The 14,816-nt window shown below is 53.4% G+C and overlaps 1 protein-coding gene across 1 annotated transcript in view; it reads right to left on the bottom strand.

Annotated features, from left to right (window-relative positions):
- The window catches only part of MYO18B (myosin XVIIIB), a 243,534-nt gene that overhangs the window by 76,239 nt on the left and 152,479 nt on the right, over positions 1-14,816 (bottom strand). Inside the window, exons 34-35 of the mRNA XM_062182090.1 lie at positions 2,112-2,225; positions 675-791 (exon numbers count right to left, since the gene is read on the bottom strand). Of these exons, the coding sequence (XP_062038074.1) occupies positions 675-791; positions 2,112-2,225 (231 nt within the window). The remainder of the gene's footprint in view (positions 1-674; positions 792-2,111; positions 2,226-14,816) is intronic.

Here is a 14,816-nt window from a genome sequence, read left to right as displayed (position 1 = left end):
GTGGGAGAGAAGGAGAGGGAGAGAGGGAAGGGGGAAGAGAAGGAGGGGGGAGGGGTACAGGAGGAGAGGGGGAGAGTGAGAGAAGGGGAGGGGGAGAGAAGGAGAGGGAGAGGGGGGAGAAAAGGAGAGCAGGACAGAAGGGGAGAGGGAGAAGGAGGGGAGGGGGAGAGGGGAAAGTGTGGGTGGATGGATGGACAGACATGTGGGTGGATCGGTAGATGGATGGTTAGACGGATATATGGGTGGGAGGTGGGTGGATGGATGGGTGGATAGTGGGGTAGATGGATTGCATAGTGGGGTAGTATGGACCGACAGGCAGATGGATGGCAGATACATGGGTGATGTGTAGACAGGTACATGAAGAAGTCGAGAATCTTCCTGGTGGAGATGTCCTCCAGAAATACACACATTATCTCTCTAAGGTGCTGTTCCCCTCCCCCAGGAACACATGGGATTTACAGTTTCTGTCCACCCAGGGGCATCTATTCCTCCAGGATGCCGAGAGCAGGGAGCAGGCCAGCTGCCCTGTCTCAATATTCTGCCTTCGCCCCGCTGCAAGTCCCGAGCGCCTGCCCCGAGTGCCTACCCCGTGCGCCTGCCCCGAGCGCCTGCCCCGAGCGCCTACCCCGAGCGCCTACCCCGTGCGCCTACCCAGAGCGCCTGCCCCCCCTCACCTGAGCAATGAGGTCCTTGTGCTTCTGCATGAGCTCATTCAGGTCATCCTGGTCCTCGTCAATGCGCTTCAGGAGGTCCGCCCTCTCGAACTGCAGCCGGCACAGCTGCTCGTCCACCTGCGGGGAGGCAGGCTGGTGGCTGGGGGGAGGTGGGAGGGTGGGGTGGGCCGCGGGGGCTTGCTGAAGAACAGGGAGGGGCTTGCCTTTGGATGTGCGAGGCAAGTGACCAACCACCTACAAGTCAGCACGGCCACAGGGGCCAGTGCATGATGGATGTACACAAGCTCCACGGTGTGTGTGTGTGTGTTGGGTATGCATGTTACCGTGAACGCAGCATGTGTGTGAGTGGATTTATGCGTGTGCAGGGATGCTTGGGAATCTGTGTACACAGTTTAAATGTGCATGGTGCCTACTGTTAAGTAATTGAGTTCAGATCCCAGTACTCTCCCTGTTCACAGAAACATTCCAGTCCTGATGGACAGCAAGTGCTCAATAAGTGTGAGTTGGATGGATGAGCAGACAAATCGGATTGCATATTTTACCTGTGAGGGCATTGATTTCGCCTATGTGGCTGGTGGTTTCGTATAGGTGTCCGTTCAGCCCCATGCACATGGATGTGTGTGTGTGTGTAGGGGGGGTGGGGAAGTTCTTAATTTAGTGCAAGTAAAATGTAGGACAGGGGCCAATAAGGATCTGGAGATGAGCTGTAATCTAGGATTTCACACATCAAGTGTAAATTTAAGTATAAATTTAAACCCAGGCTGTACACCCAGACAGCGAACTTCAAAATTCACATCCAGTTGTCGCCAGCAAAGTAGGCCCGGGATATATGTTCATTCCCCAGTCAGAGATGAGCGCACATAAATGGATGGTGGGGCTTCTTATAGTTGGGAGACTTGGTGGGTCCATGAGAGATGCCTTGGTCTCCATTTACAGGAATGGACAGGCAGAAGCCCCACATAAGGGCCAAGCCCCTCTTATGGTGGTGAGCACACAGTAGGACAACAACAGATGCCTGAGAACCACTTATAGCAGTGAGCACACTGCAGGAACCTTCTAAATAGTTGAGTTGCTGTTTAGGATGCCACACTAGGCTCATAAGAGATGCACCCCCACAATTCTGAACACACACTGGGTTCACAACATCTTTGCAGACGGGAGCACACAGTTGGCCCTCATCTACACCCTTGTGCACAGTAGGACGCCAGCACATTCAGAGTGATGAGTGCACAGTATGTCCACAGTAAATGCTCTTATACCTCTTACAGAGCTGAGCACCCAGCCGGCCTGAAATGGACGCACATACCTTTAAGGTGGCATCCAGTAGATCTATAACAAGTCCCCTTATCCCTACTACGCTGCGCACAGAGTAGGCCTGCAGCAGCTCGCAGAGGCCTGTAGGGGGCGCATGCACACAGCCACAGGAAGGGAGAGTACCAGGCTCTTGTTCCGGGTCATGTTCTCCAGCTCGCTGTGCATGGTCTCCAGGTCTGCGGTCAGCGCCTTCTGTGTCTTCAAGGCATCTTCACACTTGGCTTCACTCTGCTCCAGCTGGACCAGGGCAGAAGAGGAGAGGAGAGAGGAGGCCTCCTGCTGAGGCTGCCACCCTGATGCTCCATCCCCTGGAGCCCGGCACAGCCTAGCCCCTGCCGGGCAGCAGAATCACTTACAGGGGACCCTCCTGTCTTCCCAAGTATTCATCAACCCACAACACAAAAGCAAATGCACTTGCATGTGTTTGCACCCAGGCTCTGCGTCCATTCAAAATGTGACCAGCACCGGCCTGTGACATAGGCAAGGCCACTCCCACTGCAAAGCCTGGGTCCCCACCCCCCTTCACCAAATACCAGCTGCCGCCCACTGGGTGCCTGGAATGAGGCATACATGGAACCATCAAACCTCTGCCTTGGGGCAGATAAGAGCAGCTCATGACAACATTGATGAGATGTACGGCCAAAAGGAGGAGCAGCACCTGGACAGTGCCAGGGCAGAATGAGGGTCAAGGGGGCTTCCTGGAGGAGGTGCTTAGAAGATCAGCAGGAACCTGCCAGGCGGAAATGTCTTAATGGGGGTTCAGGTGTGTGAACCCTTTTTTAAGTGGGAGACAAAATATTCTGCAGCTGAGCATCTTCCTGGGTTCCCATATCAGATTCTGAGCTAAGAGCTGCTGATTAAATCAAGCATTCGTTTCCAGCCCTGCACACGGCAGCCTCCTATGCTAGCAACATGAGACCATGAAGACAGTTACAGTCACCTGCCCCCTGTGTGCTCACAACATAGCCACGCACAAACCCCAAGTCCACATGTCAACTGGCCACTTTCCCTTGATTCCTGAATTCCAGAAACTCACCAATGGAAAACTCTCTTAGAGATCACCTAAGGAAAACACCTGGGGGCTCAGAGAGGGCTGGCACCTTGCCCAAAGCCACACAGCTACCAGGAGCAGAGGGAAGACAAATGTAGTCTAAGCCAGCACGCTCTGAGATATCCAGCCCCTCCCAGCCACAGACGAGGACCGTGTGGGGGACGCAAGCTACAGGAATGGTGTGGTTGACAGCTCTGCTTCCTGAGGCCGCCAAGTGAGGGCTCCTGCCGGCCGATGAAGACAATTAAGCTATGACAATTAATCCGTGACAACTGGCTGGGGAGGGGGTCCACCGCGGGGAGAGCCCACACATGCGTGCTGTCATCTCCGTGCAAACCGAGCAGAGAAATGTCTTTCCACAAGCTGTTCAAGAGCTCGGCCCTGGTATGAGTGCGGTAAGGATAACGGGACAGACGTTTCTCCCTTGGGTTAAGATGCCCCCGTCCCGCACTGGGATGCTTCATTCCTGGTTCTGACTCCTGACTCCAGCTTCCGGCTAATGCACACCCGGGGAGGCAGCAGGGGATGGCTCAAGTGATTGGGTCCCTGCCACCCATGTGAGACACCTGGTTTGAATTCCTGGCTCCTGGTGTTAGCTCCGGCTCAGCCCTGGCTGTTGTGGGCATCTGGGGAGTGAGCCAAAGACGAGAGTGCTCCCTCGGTGTCTCTAAAGCAAATTCGTTGTTTAATAATAATAATAATAATAATAATAAAATAATAGGAGCAGAGAACTCATTAATCAGAATAGTTACCACCAAGCCCCAGGGTTATAGGGTTTAGAGGCATTTTCCTCTGTAAACGTCATGCCCGGTCTATGACATGCACCTGTTCATTTTCCTGTTTTACACATGAGGAAATGGAGCTGCAGCAGCAGCACATCTCATCAATGCTGCCTGGTCTGGGAGGTGGAGCTGTGGTCGCCCGAGTCGGTGGCCCTAACCTGAGTCCTGCAGCTTGCACAGCCTAGCACCACCGGTTCCATCCTGGTGCCCGGGTCTCTAACCCACAAATGCCCCCTGAGAACGAGGTGCGTCTGCAGGTGTGCTCAGAGCAGGGCGTGGCGAAGGAGGACTGGGCGGCTCGTTTCCTGCAGCGACAGGGAGGGCCTGAGACACACAGAGTGAGGGGAGGAAACTGGCTTTGTTAGGGCATCATTGACCGAGGCATGAGATGTCAGGCACGGTCTGGTCTCCCAGCAGGAGAGTCCAGGGCCTGGCGTGTCTGGCAGGTGGGATAGGGGCTCCCCTACAGCCAGCCAGGTAGCCAATGCAAAGCCTGTCCCTCGGGTGAGCAGAAGGCAGAGACCTCACTGTGAAGAAGCATTTAAGCAGAGAGAGAACAGATGCAAAGCACACAGCCATGTGCAGACATGGGAGGAAGGGGACCGTGGGCGGAGACAATGGCAAGTGCAAAGGCCCTGAAGCAGGAAGAGGAAGATCGCAGGTGCAGGTGTGCAGCAGGCAGCCATCCGGAGAGGGGGTGGGGGGATGGCGTGCAAGAGGAAGATGCCGCTCGCGCTGTGAGGCAGACTGCAAAGCCGAGGTTTTGTTTCTGCCTGCAGGGAACCAACAAGGGTTTCCACGGAGGTGGGCGGCGTTGCTGTGGGGAGGATGGGCTCTGGTGGGGCGGTACCAGGGCCAGGGCAGCCCGTGAGGATGCTGCTGTGGTCCTCCAGGAAGGAGGCAGGGAGCGACAGGGAAGGAGCCCACCACCGGGTACGGGGAGAACAAAAGCTCTGGATAGGCAGGAGCAGATGGGCCACGGTGGGAGGTGAGGTCACATAAGCAATGGGGGGGGCGGGGTGGGGGGCAGGGAGGCAGCACACAGGGCTCCCGCTGCCCAGCCAAGGAGCTCCGCCCAGAGCCAGCTGGCGAGCAAGAGCCCTTGTATGTGACTCCACGGGGCAGAGCGGAGCAGGGTGACGGCAAGTCCTATCTGCCGCCGCCTCCTCCAGCCGCGTGGCTCCTGTGCGTGCTCCCCCTAGGTGCTCAGAGCACCGGAGCCCTGGATCCTGGAGGCTGTACTTACAGCCCCACTTTACAAGGGCTTATGGCACAGATTCCAGAAATGCCCCTTCCTTCGCCTTCTCCCCTTGGAGCAGACGGGAAGAGGGGTGGCTCATCCCTCCGCAGGGAGGAGGGCAGAGCGCGCAGCAGCTGCTGGCTTTCTCCTTACGTCATCCTGAGTCAGCGGCGGCATCACCTTGGCCTTGGTGCCTTGGGCACTACCAGCCCCACACACTCCTGGCGCTCGCTTGAATAACGGCCCCTACTATGCCTCCAAGAGGAAGGCACCACCAGGGGGACCCGTGGATAAAGAAGGCAAGTGAGACTCCCCGAGGGAGAGGCTGCTCTGGGGTAGCCTCGCTGGCCCAACTCCAGAGCCCAAGCTCCTAACTGCTGAGCTCCACTACCCCCAAATGGAAAATCTGACCACGTGGGTGGGATGGACAGCCCGGCCCAGCTCTGGCTGTTGTTGGCATCTGGGGGCTGAACCCATAGATGGAAGATCACTCACTGTCTCCCTCTCTCTGTCTCAATGAAAAAGGAAAATGGGGGCTGGCACCGTGACTCACTTGGCTAATCCTCCGCCTGTGGCACCGGCACCCCAGGTTCTAGTCCCGGTTGGGGTGCTGGGTACTAGTCCCGGTTGCTCCTCTTCCAGTCCAGCTCTCTGCTGTGGCCCAGGAGTGCAGTGGAGGATGGCCCAAGTGCTTGGGTCCCTGCACCCGCATGGGAGACCAGGAGGAAGTACCCGGCTCCTGGCTTCAGATCAGCACAGCGCCAGCCATAGCAGCCATTAGGGGAGTGAACCAATGGAAGGAAGACCTTTCTCTCTGTCTATAACTCTACCTGTCAAAAAAATTTAAAAAAAGAAAAGAAAAGAAAATGGGGAGGCTAGCGCTGTGGCACAGTAGGCTAAGCCTCCATCTGTGGAGGCTTTGTGGCAGGACTTTGCTGGTATACCACATGGGCACCAGTTCAGGTCCCGGCTGCTCCTCTTCCAATCTAGTTCAGTGCTGTAGAGGAGATCTGGCTGGCACCTGCCTGCTGCCCTCTCCCTCCTCCTCCTGATAGCTGCAGCCTGTCTCCCTGGTGAGATAAATCCACTCTGATCCCTGTCCCAAGCCCACACAAGGGCATGTGGCCCCAACCAGCCATTGGGACCATCACCCCTGCTGGCCACAGTGGACGGTTCTGGGCTAATACGATGGCAGACCCCAGGACTTTGCTGGGACTATGTATGGGAAGTTTGGTCCTCCCGAAGCTGAAAGCTTGGCGTGCCTGGGGAGAGGCTGCCGGAGATAGAAGCTGACATGGAGGGAGCTGAGCCAACTGGAGGCAAAGACACGCTGATGACATGGTTGCAGCACCTGGACCCAGCCGAACCTGAAGGTGATCTCAGCCTCAGGGCTTTTCAGGTATTTTGGCCAATAACTTCCCTTTCTCTGCTCAAACCTATCTGAGCTGGGTTGCCATCACCCAGAACCCAGGTACATGATGAGTGGATTAGACACAGCAATGCATATACAGTGCTGGCCACACAGTCAACACCAAAAACCACTGGTGGTAGTGTTTGTGGACACTGGTGTACTCACAAGTAGACCAAGGAAGTTTTATCCAAAACCCATGAGAGAATATCACTCTCTCGTTATGTCCCTGTTCTGGGCAGGGATCCCTACCCATGGGGAGGTGCCTTGGTTTGGACTTGGTTGGTTCCATCAAGGCTCTGCTTCTGGAAGTTTGGTTTCCAGGGTGGTGATATTGAGAGTGGGTGGAACCCTCCAGAGATGGGGGCCTGGTAGGTGGGAATTAGGTCATTGTGTTTTAGCCGTGAGCTTGGCACTTCCCCCAAATCTCTCATCTGCACATGCTGATTGCCAGTCTTGCTTGCTCTCTCACCATGCACTTGCTATCTCTCTCTTTCTCTCTGTCTTGCACATGCTCCCTCCATGGTGATGCCACCACCCACCACCCACCGCCTATCATGAAGCCCCCATCAGAAGTCACCAGCAATGCCACATGCTTGGAGCTCCACAGCTTTGAGCTAAAAAAACCTCTTTCCCTTCTAAAGTATCCAGCCTGGGGTATTTTGTTCCAGCAACACGGAATGAGCTAAGAAGCAGCTCATTTCCCCATTCCTGATTACTCGGTGATGGGATGGGGAGGAAGGAGAAGTCTTCAATGCTCATCGGAGAGGACTCCAAGGGGGCCGCTAGACAGCCCCAGGCGCCCTAGCCCTGCAGGGAGAAAATCAGCCAGCCCCCTGCAAACACTCCAACACACGAGGATGCTGCCTTCCCCGAGGCCGGGCGCCTTGTCCAAGGTCAGACCCGAGACTCCACACCCGTGCTGCTCCTCCACACGCGCATCTCGCCTGCTGTGCTCATGCCGGCAGTCTCTTCCCAGCACCCGCTTCCTCTTCATTCAGTGTAAATGCAATTGAGATTCCCGTCACATGGACGTCAGCTACAAACGGATGAATGGCTCTACTTTCCTATGCGAAGCCATCTGCCTGCTTTAAATATCTGGGTAAAATGTTTGCTTTGGACTTATTAAGCGACTAGATGAGGTGGCTAGACATATGGAAAGAGGCGGGGAGAGGAAAAGTCCCGATATTTCAGCAGAGCCGCTAGAACCTAGATTTCTGGGTCTGGCTGAACAACTCGGGGGAGTTAAAAATAGTGCAATGCAAATGCTACGGGGGAAGCGTTCTGTTTAAGAAGTATTTTTTGGGACTGGTGATGTGATGCAGCAGGTTAAGCTGCATCCAGCATGCCATACGGGTGCTGATTCAAGCCCTGGCCGCTCTACTTCCGACCTAGCTCTCCTGCTAATGCCCCTAGGAAAGTAGCAGAGGACCCCAGTGCTTGGGCCCCTGCCATCCGTGTGAGAGATCTGGATGAAATTCTAGGCTCCTGGCATCAGTTTGGCCCAGCCCTGGCTATTGCAGCCATTTGAGGAGTGAACCAGCAAATGGAAGATATCTGTCTCTCTCCCCCCTCCCTTAACTCTGCTTTCCAAATAAATAAATTTATTTTTTAAAGATTTATTTTATTTATTTGAAAGATAGAGTTACAGAGAGGTAGAGACAGAGAGAGAGGTCTTCCATCTGCTGGTTCACTCCCCAGGTGGCCGCAACAGCTGGAGCTGTGCCGATATGAAGCCAGGAGCTTCTTCCAAGTCTCCCACATGGGTGCAGGGGCCCAAGGACTTGGGCCATCTTCTACTACTTTCCCAGGCCACAGCAGAGAGCTGGATCTGAAGCAGAGGAGCCAGGACTAGAACTGGCACCCATATGGGATGCCGGCGCTTCAGGCCAGGGCTTTAACTTGCTGCACCACAGTGCTGGTCCCTAAATAAATGAATTTTTAAAAAAGAAATGGTTTCTTTGGTGGGCTAATCCCAATCCACTGCCTTGACATCCCATCAAAATCCTGGGAAGAGAAAACCTCCAGCATCAAGGTTGTTGCTAAAGGGAGTCACTCACAGCTCACACGATGGACAGCCCTGTTATTTTTATTTATTTATTTTTTATTTGACAGGTGGCGTAGACAGTGAGAGAGAGAGACAGAGAGAAAGGTCTTCCCTCCATTGGTTCACTCCCCAAATGGCCGCCACGGCCAGCGCTGTGCCAATCTGAAGCCAGGAGCCAGGCACTTCTTCCTGGTCTCCCGTGTGGGTGCAGGGGCCCAAGCACTTGGGCCATCCTCCTCTGCCCTCCTGGGCCACAGCAGAGAGCTGGATGCAGCCGGGATCAGAACCCGGCGCCCATATGGGATGCCGGCACTGCAGGCGGAGGATTAGCCAAGTGAGCCATGGCGCCGGCCCCAAGCCCTGACTGTTTTAAACAAATTGTGTTAAATGCAAACAAGCCCCAGATATCAGGCCAGACCCACCCATGGTCCATGCGGTTCAGAAGTCAGGTTATAGTGGCCCCAAGGAAAAATGTCTCGAGACTGTATGGCAGCTGTTTTGTAGGTCCTTGAGCTCTATCTGGACAGATACTAAAATTTCTATGATTTCCCTTAAGTTCTGCAAGGGGACGACTGTTCACTGAAGCATGAAAGTGTGTCCTAAATATTCATCTTTCACATTGTACTCAGAGTAACAGACGTCATCATCACTAGCAGCAGCCATGACTCCATCAGGGGGCTGTCTGCATGTCTGCCTGGTAGCCCCTCTGAGAGCCTCTGCCACCTAGCTGCCTCCCCAGCTCCTCCACGCACAGGTCTCTGATGCATTCAGCCCAGGCCAAAGGAGGGCAGGCTGTGTGGGCAGGGAGGTGACCACAGCCTTGGTCCCCAAGAGCCAGCAGTGTCCCTGGCCGGGGACTTGTTGGGACAGAAGGCATTCTAATGAGAGTTTAACAAGTGCCTGTTTGGCTAAGAACAAAAAGCACACACACACACACACACAGAGAGAGAGAGCTTGAAACCCACTAACATAGTTAGTTCAACCCTCCCCCATTTAAATGACCTACCAGAGACTAATTGAACATTCTAATAAGAGGACATCTGGTTCCTAAAACCTGGCACCAACTCACATAAGGTGGTGGCTTCCTACCACGCTGCACCCACGGCTCCCACGTAACCAGAACATTCAGCTAGCCAGGACCTACTGACTTAAAATATGGATTCTACAATACCTAAGACTGATCATTATATGACATCAAAACCAAGACATTCTCTGTGTGAATACCACCACTAAGAAAATACAACAATGAGTCGCGAGGTGGGAGAGAGCACTTGCCATGGACGTAGCTGGTGAGGAGCCTGGGTCCAGAACACCCCACAAATCACCAAGGAAAACACAGATAACACAACAGGAAGATAAGCACGCACCTTGATCAGGTTAAAAAAATTAATATCCAAATGGTCAGTACTCTTGGAAGAGGTGCTCCACCCTGTTACAGCAAGGAAGCAAAGAACAGAACTGCAAACACGCCCACTCCTACAGAATGGCTCAAAGGCCACTCCCCGGCATCACCACGTGCTGACCAGGATCGGCAGCCAGAGAGACTCTTATACTCCAAGGTGGGAGCGGAAGTGCCTACAGACACCATGGGAAAGCACTCGGCAGCCTGGTCAAACACCAGGCACACCTGTGTGCTGTGATCTGGAACTACCACACCGCCCAGAAGTGGGCACACCTGCGTCCTTCCCCCCACTAACTAACTCCAACTGTGTTCAGAGCTCTATTCGTAATCACCAAACTCCAGACGCAACCCGTCTGTCTACAGCAATGCGGATAAGATGCTTTAGTCCCATAAAACAGCAAGAGGAATGAGCCAACTGCCATGGAGAGCAAAGTCAATACATCTCAGAGGTTATCACAGAAGTGCAGAGAAAAAAAAAAAAAAGCAAGATCCAGGGCTGACACTACACATAATCACATATGCTGGGTAGAATTCACCTAACAAGAAGCATGGGGAGCCCACTGTATTTTATTTATTATTTATTTGGAAGGCAGAGTTACAGAGAGAGAGAGAGAGAGAGAAAATCTTCCATCCACTGGTCCACTCCCCCAATGGCCAGGGCTGGGCCATGCCAAAGCCAGGATCTTCTTCCAGGTCTCCCATGTGGGTGGCATGGGCCCAAGCACCTGGGTATCCTCTGTGGCTTTCTCTGATGCATTAGCAGAGAGCTGGATTGGAAGTAGAGCAGCTGGGTCTCAAACCAGTGCCCATGTTTGATGCCAGAGTCGTAGGCCATGGCTTAATCCACTGCAACACTGGTCCAGAGGCAACCACTGAAACCAATGACTGCCTCATCACCCTCTGGCTTGAATCTACCAGGTGCATTTTGAGAACTGACCTTGCCGACAGGTAAGGAGGAAGGGTGTGGGGTTGCTCTCACCTTGCCTGGGATTCCCCAGTGCCTTAGATGCTGGGGCTAGGAGAAGCCTGTTTGCCTGGGACTTTTCTGGTTTTAAAATAGAAAGCCTCGTGTCCCTGGAACCTCATCCTCCATAAATCCAAATGGCTCTGAAATTTAAAAGATGAGGTTTAAACTCCAGCTCACCCAAAGCAAAGTAGGCTCTACAATGTAATTGGCCTTAAACTCTTCAAAATGTCAGCGTGCTGGAAGACAAAGGGAGACAGAGGAAACACTGCATCATGAAAACTTAATGCGAGCAGTTTTTCAATCCAGGCTGGATCCTGAACTTTGAGAAAAAAATCGCTCTAAAGGATGTAAGTGGGACAACGGGCAGAATTTGAGTAGTCAGCAGTTAAGATCAAGGGCCGGAAATTTTTTCAAGGGCCAGACTGTAAGTATTTTAGGTTTGGCAGGCCAAAAGGCGAAATCAGGTATCCATGTAGCTCTTTTTGTAATGGCCTGAAATGTGTCCCTTTAGCAGAAGGGGCAGGTGCGTGGCTGGCTGTTAAGACTCCAGTTAAGGGGGCCGCATCCCTCATCCAACAGCCTGGATTTGATCCCTGTCTCTGGCTCCCGACTCCTGGTGGGAGGCAGAGGTGAGAGACTCCCTCTCTTACCACCTATGTCTTTGGATGAGTCTTTTAATATGCTCATTACAGCCCTTGCCACCTACATGGGGGACCTGGAATTAGCTCCTAGCTTCTAGCTTCAGCCTGGCTCTGACACAGACATTGGGGGAATGGACCAGTGGATGGGGGTTCTCTTTCTTGGTGTGTGTTTGTGTGCGTGTGTGTGTGTGTGTGTGTGATTCCCTCTAAAAATAAATAAGTAGATATGTAAAATAGCTTAAAACATCTTTACTTACAGGCTACAATAAAACAAAAATGAAGAAAAATGGTGAATGGGCCAAATTTGGGCTGTGGGCCCTAGATAGTCAACCCCTGGATTAGGAACTAGTATTTTCTGATTCATATTGAATCTTCTGTGATGAGGATAGAGGGGCACCATGACTTCCAGGTGTTTTCAGAAAGGCCGAAAATGTCATTTTCAGAGGGAACATGGCAGACGGTCAAAGTCGGTGAGTTTGGCGCAGCAAGCACCAGGGCTCTTGGAAGTTTTCTCACAGACTTTCTGTAAGCTTCAAATCCTCACAAGATCATTCTCTTTAATCCCAGTTCCGCCTAACTCCCACAGCACAGGGCCTCATGCTGGCTGCCTCCCACAGCAGCGCACTGCCCACCTGGCCCCTGCTCGTCCCCGGAGCACCTGCTATGGGCACGGCCTTGCGCACAGGTCCCAGGTGGAGAAGGCCTCTGCTCTCTCAGCGTTCGCTATATTCAGCTGGGATGGAGGATGGGGTCAGGTTAGGCCAGAGGAGTGGGCATGTGGCCCGCCAGGTAGGATGCCACTTAGCCCTGAGTGCCTGGTTCAGTTCCTGGCTGTGGCATCTCACTCGGGCTGCCTGTTTGATGCAACCATGAGTCACCGCCACCCATGTGGGAGAGACCCCAGTTGCCAGCTTTGGCCTGGCCCAGCCCGACTGTTACAGGCATTTGGGGGGTGAACCAGGAGATGAGAACCCTGTCTGTCGCTGTCTCTCTACCTCTCGAACAAAGAAAGATTTTAAAATTTTACAATAATTTTTATTTATTTTCATTTTGCTTGAGAGAGATAGCTTCCATCTGCTGGTTCAGTCCCCCAAATGCCTACAACATCCAGTGCTGGGCAAAGCCAAAGCCAGGAGGAGTCTAGACTCTGTGTCCCATGTGAGTGGCAATGCCCCAAGTACTGGAGCCATCATCTGCTGCCTCCCAGGGTGCTCAGTAGCGGGAAGCTGGATGGTGAGTGAGAGGGGGCCAGGACTCGAGCCAGAACTCTGATGTTGGATGCAGGCGTCCCAAGCGGCGACTTAACCTCTGCACCAAAAGTCTGGGCCCCCCAAATAAATAATTAAATGAAATAATATTAACTCATGATTTTGAAGTGCTGGACCCTGCACCTGGCAGAGTGTGAACAACTGATGTTCACTGTCAGTATCAGTGTAATCTCAATGGCTGTCATTACCCCCGTGAGCCTCTGGGCTGCTCTTCGGGCCTCACCCTCCATGGCTAAACCGGAACAGGTCTTTTGAGGGGGAACACGCCATTCCCTGTGGCTAATGGAGCCAGCTTCTTCCTACCTCATTTATCACCACCAGGAAAGTGTCAATATTTGTGGGGCAAACAGGTCCGTGATGACCACGCTTTTAACCAATTACAATATGCTCTTTATCTCCTCCGACAGGAGGTTATGTTAATATTGAATCAACTCACTCCAGCATGATCTTTTTGCAAAAATGATGTCTTCAGATCCGGCACCAAGCCAGGCTCCGAGCTGACTGGGGAGAAACCTCCCCAAGATACCCCCTCACACCGGTGATGCCCAGCGGGGCTATCTGCCCAGCGCTTATTCCTAATGGCCCATGTCACACACAAGCGTGGCGATGCCTGGTGACAAATGTCCCAATTAAAAGCAGCGGCAGTGAAGCCTGGGTCATCAGTCTCACGGGCACTCATGGGGGTGCTGTCAGCAAGCCCTTGCTGGGAGCTCGTGGGGTGTGAGGGGCACCGGGCCTAAGGACCCACCTGGGTGACCGCTGAGGCCGAGGCAGAGCCCCAGGTGGAGGGGCCTGCAGGTGGGATGTGGCAGAGAGTAGCAGGCCCACAGGGAGCATGGCGAGGGCGTGGGGTAGCAGGGCCACCCACCCAAGTGCTGGAGCCAGACTCCCTCTCTTACCACCTATGTCTTTGTCTGAGTCTTTTAATATGCCCATTACAGCCCCTGCCTACAAAGTGTAGGGAAGACAGGGCTGGCACTGTGGTGTAGAAGGCTAAGCATCCATTTGTAGCACCAGCATCCCATATGGGCACCAGTTCAAGTCCCAGCTGCTCCTCTTCCGATGCAGCTCTCTGCTAATGGCCTGGGAAAGCAGCGGAAGATGGCTCAAGTGCTTGGGTTCCTGCACCTGCATAGGAGAACTGGAAGATGATCCTGGCTCCTTGCTTTGGATCTGCCCAGCTCTGGCCATTGCGGCCACTGGGGAGTGAACCAGCAGATGGAAGACCCCTCTTTCTCTCTCTCTCTCTCTCTCTCAAAACTATGCCTGCCTTTCAAGTAAATAAATAACTTAAAAAAAAGAGTTGGGAAGAACAGGAGGGAAACAAGGGGGTGATTACAATAAAAAAAAAGAGTCCTAAGCTAAAAGTATTCCCAAGAGATTGTGTGGTAGGGGACATGGCTCCCTCACCCCATCCACGGGGATCAGAGATGGCCGAGGAGGGTGACCAAACTCAAGTCCCAAGGATAAAGAAGGCTGAGGGCAGATGCATAGCCCAGTGGGGCGCACAGCTGGGCAAAGGTGACCACGTGGCAACAGGTGTCAAGGACATGAAGCCATGCTAAGATGCTGGGGAGGGGAGACGGGTGGGCAGGATCCTGACAATGCATCCTGGGTGGTCAAGTTCAGGAACCTGCACTGTGTGCTAAGGGCAGTGGAAAACTCCTGAATGGTACTGAGCATGGAGAGCCGAGGCAGTGCTCAAATTTAAAAATCTGTCTCCAAAGATCAGGTGGCAGGAAGGCTGCTCAGACACGGCTTGAGGCCAGCAGTCCGGAGGGAAATCCGAATGGGAGATACAGGCGGCACATAATAAAGGGGGTGCAGCCAAGAGCTGCTTGGGGGGCACAATGACTGAGCTGTGGTGACAGCTTGGTTCTCGGCAGGAAGAGGTGAAGACAGCCGCAGCACGAGAGTCTTTGGTGCAGATCTTCCTCTATGTAACAAAAAGCAAATATCGTGTTTTCTTCTGGGGATAGGCAAAGGTCAAAGACATGAATCAAACGGTGGGGGCGGGGGTTG

This window comes from Lepus europaeus, chromosome 23 (genome assembly GCF_033115175.1).
Source record: "Lepus europaeus isolate LE1 chromosome 23, mLepTim1.pri, whole genome shotgun sequence".
Lineage (NCBI taxonomy): Eukaryota > Metazoa > Chordata > Mammalia > Lagomorpha > Leporidae > Lepus > Lepus europaeus.
The sequence above is the reverse complement of the archived record's forward strand: the minus strand, read 5'-3'. Positions and strand labels throughout refer to the sequence as shown.